This window comes from Loa loa, assembly GCF_000183805.2.
Source record: "Loa loa unplaced genomic scaffold supercont3.17, whole genome shotgun sequence".
Taxonomy (NCBI): Eukaryota; Metazoa; Nematoda; class Chromadorea; order Rhabditida; family Onchocercidae; genus Loa; species Loa loa.
Genome location: NW_018108197.1, coordinates 492,553 through 498,622, shown reverse-complemented (window position 1 = coordinate 498,622; position 6,070 = coordinate 492,553). Strand labels below are relative to the sequence as shown.

Sequence of the window (6,070 nt, the reverse complement as noted above, 5' to 3'; positions counted from 1 at the left end):
ATCTTATAAATGTAAACCCACAAATTTTGAGCGAAGAATATCTTCCATAAAATTGCTGAAAATAACCAATTTCAACAAAGTGCTGAATCGGATCCAAATTCAAAAATGTTTCAGAAATAACTTAGATTATATTCTATCTTTGTACCGATATTCTAAAACTATTCCTTAATGATACCAAAGTGATGCATAAGCAATTATACGTTGAAAGCGCATAACAGATATGCTCTTAAAGATAAGCTCATAACAGATATGTAAAACATGACTGTATGAGAAAACGGTAAGTGGCAAATGCATGTAATCAAATGTTCGAATTTCAGAAATTCTGTAGTTAGGATTTTTAATTATAGGTATAATGGAACCTGTATTCGCTTGCCTTCTGCATCCAGTCCAAGCTGCTCGAATAGCTGCTTCATGGTGTTTGCGATGTGTAACTATTAGCGTCCCATCACAGCTAACTCCTCTAATTGATCGTTGTGTCAACAGGTACACATTACAGCACCAAACATTTAAATCCAAAATGATCTTCTGAAAAATTTTGGATCTTTGTCAACTTCTTTTTATAGATTGGAGCATATGAAGAGCTGTGGTGATGCGATAAGCGGCTATTCATTTGCGTTAAGTGCTCTTCTTGTAGGTTCTATACAATGTAAGCTCGGTATCCCGCATGCTAAATCGAGGTTATGTTTTTCAATTCAGAAAGTGAAAAACCTCAAAAGATTAAAATCTCAAGAAAAAATCAATAAATATAATGTGGTATGTTCTGATTGACCGAAAGTTGACCAGTCTATCTGAAACATGCACAAAAAAACTGGTTGTTATTTGGTTGTTTCACAAACAAAGGAATGAACCAAAGTTGTTTTTGTAATACATACTTTTCATCCCGGTGTTTTCGGTATATTTCTTCTGTTATTTTTGGCGCAGCGTAAAATGCAACTTCTTTGTTTTCCAAAATATTGAAAGGAATCTGAAACTTTTAAATTAATTCTATTCATTTTATCCTTCGGTTTATTTTTATAGATTTCAGGCAAGTCTTTACAGTTGCTGAAGATATGATAAGAACAGCATCACAAGCAAGTAGTTTGGCACAAGTTAAGTCACAGGCTGGTTGGATCCTCGTTGCTGCTGTCCTCAAACTTGGTAATTATTCTTCTGAATAACTGCAATATGCTTCCAGTTTTGACTATCACATAAATCCGCTTTTTTTTCTTTTTCAGATGGAACTACTGTACATAATTGTATAGGACGTCTTTTACCGTTGTGGAAAAGTTCGTTTCCACGATCAACAAAGGAAGCAGAAGCTGAGAAAAATCGTGGTGATGCCTTTACGTGGTTATGTACTCTTGAAGCTCGTGCTGGTGCTCTGACTTCAATGGCGATGTTCGTAGAATACTGTCCTAATCTAATGACTGATCATACCATCAGGACAATTGTTCAAGCTGTGGAATGTTCGCTGGTCACCATTTCACAGTAATTCTTCAGGATTCTACAATTCTATTCTTTTGAAATTTCTTCAGAATTGTATTCTTTCGAAATTTCATGCTTCACAAAGAAAGTGTATGGAAAATCCTCCGTGGATCATTTGAAGAGTTATGTTGTTTTTTTATTTTTTATAGTGTATCTGCACTTATCAGAAGTTTTGGAACTAAGTTACGTGCCTTGATGACATTTGTACGTATTCGAATATATCAGTTGCTTAGCCATATATCTCCGAAGTATTACGAACGTAAGTTTTTTCTAGTTTTACGTAGCCTTAATTTGAACCTGTTACTTCGCTGTTACTTCTTTTTAGCCATAAGCTGTTCAATAAACTTTTGCAGAAATATATGCTTCGTTGTTGCGTGAATTAGCTGCAGACCTAACTCTTTCGGATAATGGGCAATCAACTGCTACTACATCCATGTTGCCATCACTTTGTCCAGGCGTAGATAAGTCGTTACTCGGTGCTTGGCTTACTAACACAGACCAGGCTTTTATTGAACTTGAGGTCTGCATTCAATTAATGAGACAGATAGTTGTTTGCTAACATGCTGTAATCGCAGCTGTAGCATATTTGTTCTATTTTTCTTTGAATACTTCTCTGCATTTCTTTTCTCGAGTTTGCTCTACACTTTTAAGAGTCGCTGGAACTCTCAATTCTGGATTGCCTAACAAATCTTGGCGTCTGATAAATCTGAATTCTGATTTCTGATGAGTATCTATTGCTGTGAAATTCTTTTCCCAAAAACAAAAAACTAGGAGTTAGGCATCTATTCAAAGGCAGCGCTCTTAACTCACATACCTACTTCGTTTTTTAAATGTTTTCTTCATATTTCACAGAAAGAATGTTACAACAAATGTGTCAGATTGTTATTTACTATGTGAGTCATAAATTGCACCAAGTTTTATTTTCACTTTTGCAAGCATGCCAAAATTTGAAAGTTTGAGTATATGGTATTGCATAAAATGAGTTTGTTTCAATGACGACATTATTTTTCGCTTTTTAGATGCATCCGTCACAAAACTTGGTTTGTGGTACCATCAATAATGATCCTCTTTGTATCGTAAAGTAAGGCTTTGTTCAGATAAGCGGTAAGGGATAATAGTTATTAAATATTTTTCCATTTAAGTTTATTAAATATTTATTGAAGCAGTTGCATTATTCAGTAGGTTCTTTTGTTTGATCGTGATTATAATGTTTAGAGTTACAGTCGATGATGCGCTGTGGTGGCCTGAGCCATTTTGTCATACTGTAATAGTGATAAATGCAGCGATAAATATGTATGGTCGAATATATCCATTTGTGCCAGCGAAATATCAGCTACAAATGGCCGAACACTTTGCTAAATGTGTCAAGGGAACCAAAAATATAGTGCGACAACAATCAGTAATAATTCGTTCTTGCCTTTTTTCTTGAATAGCAGCAGATCGTTCCAAATATTAGAATTAATTTCTAGCACTTTTGATTAATTTTGGAAAAAAAAACGATCTGATTAATCATAAAGTGTTCGGAATAGTCTTCTGAAATTTTATACTTCACAAAAAAAGGCATACATAATTATTTGAAATGAAAAATGAAATTCGAATTTTTATTGTTACTGTTCATTTTTGCAATAACTAGTGTGTTAAAACATCAGAAAACTACAAAAATATGGTGTTTTTTAAAGCGAAAACGGAAAAATTTTTTTTGAAACAATTTATTCAGAAAGAAAATTTAGATGCACTAAGTGTTGTGTAATTTAAAAATTGTGGATTTAGGGACTTGAATTTCCTCATGGTACAGTTCTTATGAGAAATTAATTAAAAATTGGAGTCTTCAGTAGTCCTTTCTCAGTTTATTGGTTTCAGATACAGAAGAATGTTTTTAGCTGTCTGCTTGTTTCATTCAAAACTGTTTCGGAACAAAAAGGTCTGCGTTTGGAAGGCCAGGCTGTACAAAAAGCCTACATCGATTTAATCATTCCATGTCTCTCACATGCAAATCCCCTAATAAGGTTTTTTTCTTTGTTTTGTACTTTCCCATCCTTCCTGAAATGTTTTTCAGTTTGATTATTTTTTCCTTTCAGGTGTGCAGCAGCAGAAACATTAGGTCGTTTAGCACAAGCCGTTGGTGATGCTCAGGTTGGTTATTTCTAAATAATTTTGTTTGTGGGAAATTACTGGGTTTTTGGTCTGGATTCAGATGTTATTAGTTAAAATAATTGTGCATTATGCCACTTTTGTAATCCTTGAATTCAAACCAAATGAAAAATGAAGTTTCCAAGAACGAACTTTGATAGTGAAATGTAACTTTCTATTATCCTCGGAATTCGTAGTTTTTATAATCTTCGGTTGTACCACGTAACCAAATAAAAAATAAAGTTTCCAAGGACGAACTGAATCGTTAACAATGAGAAAGACATTAAGCAAATCTCTGAATTTTATATTTATGGCGAAATAGCAATTAAAGCAAATTATTCTCTATGCGCAGTTTGTGGCGAGTATGGCGCAGTATAGTTTCGATAAATTAAAAAGTTGTCGCGATGCCAATAACAGGGCGGGTTATGCTTTGGCTCTTGGATCACTGCATCGTTACGTGGGATCTCTGGGCAGTGGTCAGCACTTGAATATTAGTGTTTCAATCCTGTTGGCCTTGGCACAAGATGCTACTTCGTCTTTGGTACAGGTAAGTATTTTATGTTGTACCGGACAAGATATTTCTTGGTTCCAGTATCACTGGATCGTTACATGGTTTTTTTAGATGATAGTTATTGTGCCTTGACCTTGTTGTTAGCATACTTTAACTTACTCACAGCAATTTTCATTAATTAACAGGAATCCTGATTCTCTTTTTGCAAGAAAGACTCAGTATTTTTTGCTTGTTAATCCTTTTCACTTTTTTCCATTTCATCCCATTTCTCATATTTCTCACTTTTTCAAGTCATGGTCACTAATTGCATTGGGTTTGATCGCTGATACTGGTGGTGGAATGTTCCGTGGTTATGTCGAGCCAAGCTTAAATCTCTGCTTGAAGTTGTTGCTGGATACACCACTTGCAAATGTTGATGTAATACAATGTACTGGGAAATTTGTAAGTTCCAAGTTTTATTCAGTCCAATTGCGATTTGCTATTTATTATTTTGCTTGCTGGATACACCATTTGCAAATGTTGATGTAATATAGTATACTAAAAATTTGTAAGTCCCAAGTTTTATTCAATTCAATTGCGATTTGCTATTTATTATTTTGCTTTCTTGGACTTAGATGAACTTAGAAAAAAGAATGCTTACATTATTTTATTATATGTGTAGAAAATACAGCTCTTGAGTTGCTCCATGCTGCCTCAGTTTCGAGGTTGTTTAGAGTGTTAATCATCACTGCCATATTATAAAAATATGACTAATGCTAAGTTAAATGCTATAACAATGTCACTTTCCTCTTTCATGAGGAATGCTAGTGGTTTGTTCTAATACAACAAGGAAACAACATCTCACAATATTTCCAGACTTCGGAATATGGATTTCATATTTTGTCAATGTGTCCGGGCGTTATGTCTAACATATTTCAATGATGTAGCAGAAACAATTCAAGTAAGATAAAACAAATTATTGTAGGTATCTGCGCTGATCAACACAATGGGACCAGAATTACAGCTTGTTGGTGCTGTGGAAGGAACGAGAACATCATTCTTGATAGGCAGTTTTTTTCGCTTTCGCCGTTTTTTTCATAAATTTTAATATTATTTGTTCATTTCCATATTACTTGATATTATTATAGCAAGTGTTATAATGTTGAATAACAGTGATCCTCTGGTTCAAGCAGAAGCTATATCTTGTTTACAACAACTTCATCTTTTCGCATCCCGACATGTGCATCTTGACCGGCTGGTTGTTCAACTTTGTGTTAGTTAGCCATGTTTTATACCTTCATTTGAAATCCATTGTCATTAACTTTTGTTTTTACAATTTCTACTATTCAATGAAGTGGATTTCATGGGAGAATTAGCTGTGGAGTATGAATAATTAATACTTCGAAATTTAAAAATTTTTCAAAATGATTGCTGACATGTGAAGGGTGTTGATTTTTTTAAAGGAATCTCACGGAACTATTACAGAAACTATTGTCAAGTCCACATTTGATCTTGCGAAAAGTATCTGTTTGTTGCCTGAGACAGCTTGTTCAACGTGAAGCTAAAGAAGTGCGTGAGCATGCTCAAACTCTTGTACCACAGGGAATCATGAATAATATGGGACGGAATAATGTGGAATCAGGGTTACCAGAAACTGGTTTAGAGGGCGCTCTTCTGGCTTTGCTCGACGTTGAAACAGATGTGAAACTCAAGCAAGATATTAAAGTATGACTTTTCCAATTAAATATGAATTGAACTGTTGTTAATTAAGCGACAAGTTGCAGGTGATATGCTCATTGCATGAAGACTGTCACATATGTCACTAATACATTTTGTATCCAATGCATTTCTGTTCGACATCATCATTATTTGACAAGAATATAAAAATATCCTTATGCAAGAATAGCATTGGTGCATAAATTGGATTTTATGTGAGGTTTAAAATAGATATAGGTCAACATATATACATATATATACATATATATA

General features: G+C 34.2%; 1 protein-coding gene across 1 annotated transcript in view; it reads left to right on the top strand.

The window, feature by feature from the left end:
- Nucleotides 1-580: 580 nt before the first annotated feature.
- The window catches only part of LOAG_16761 (HEAT repeat containing 5B), a 14,745-nt gene continuing 9,255 nt past the window's right edge, over nucleotides 581-6,070 (top strand). Inside the window, exons 1-14 of the mRNA XM_020449415.1 lie at nucleotides 581-677; nucleotides 1,025-1,137; nucleotides 1,215-1,467; nucleotides 1,614-1,723; nucleotides 1,818-1,984; nucleotides 2,484-2,545; nucleotides 2,680-2,863; nucleotides 3,325-3,470; nucleotides 3,543-3,597; nucleotides 3,947-4,141; nucleotides 4,397-4,546; nucleotides 5,070-5,151; nucleotides 5,233-5,357; nucleotides 5,570-5,809. Coding sequence (XP_020307074.1) covers nucleotides 1,050-1,137; nucleotides 1,215-1,467; nucleotides 1,614-1,723; nucleotides 1,818-1,984; nucleotides 2,484-2,545; nucleotides 2,680-2,863; nucleotides 3,325-3,470; nucleotides 3,543-3,597; nucleotides 3,947-4,141; nucleotides 4,397-4,546; nucleotides 5,070-5,151; nucleotides 5,233-5,357; nucleotides 5,570-5,809 — 1,857 coding nt within the window. The 5' untranslated portion in view covers nucleotides 581-677; nucleotides 1,025-1,049. The remainder of the gene's footprint in view (nucleotides 678-1,024; nucleotides 1,138-1,214; nucleotides 1,468-1,613; nucleotides 1,724-1,817; nucleotides 1,985-2,483; nucleotides 2,546-2,679; nucleotides 2,864-3,324; nucleotides 3,471-3,542; nucleotides 3,598-3,946; nucleotides 4,142-4,396; nucleotides 4,547-5,069; nucleotides 5,152-5,232; nucleotides 5,358-5,569; nucleotides 5,810-6,070) is intronic.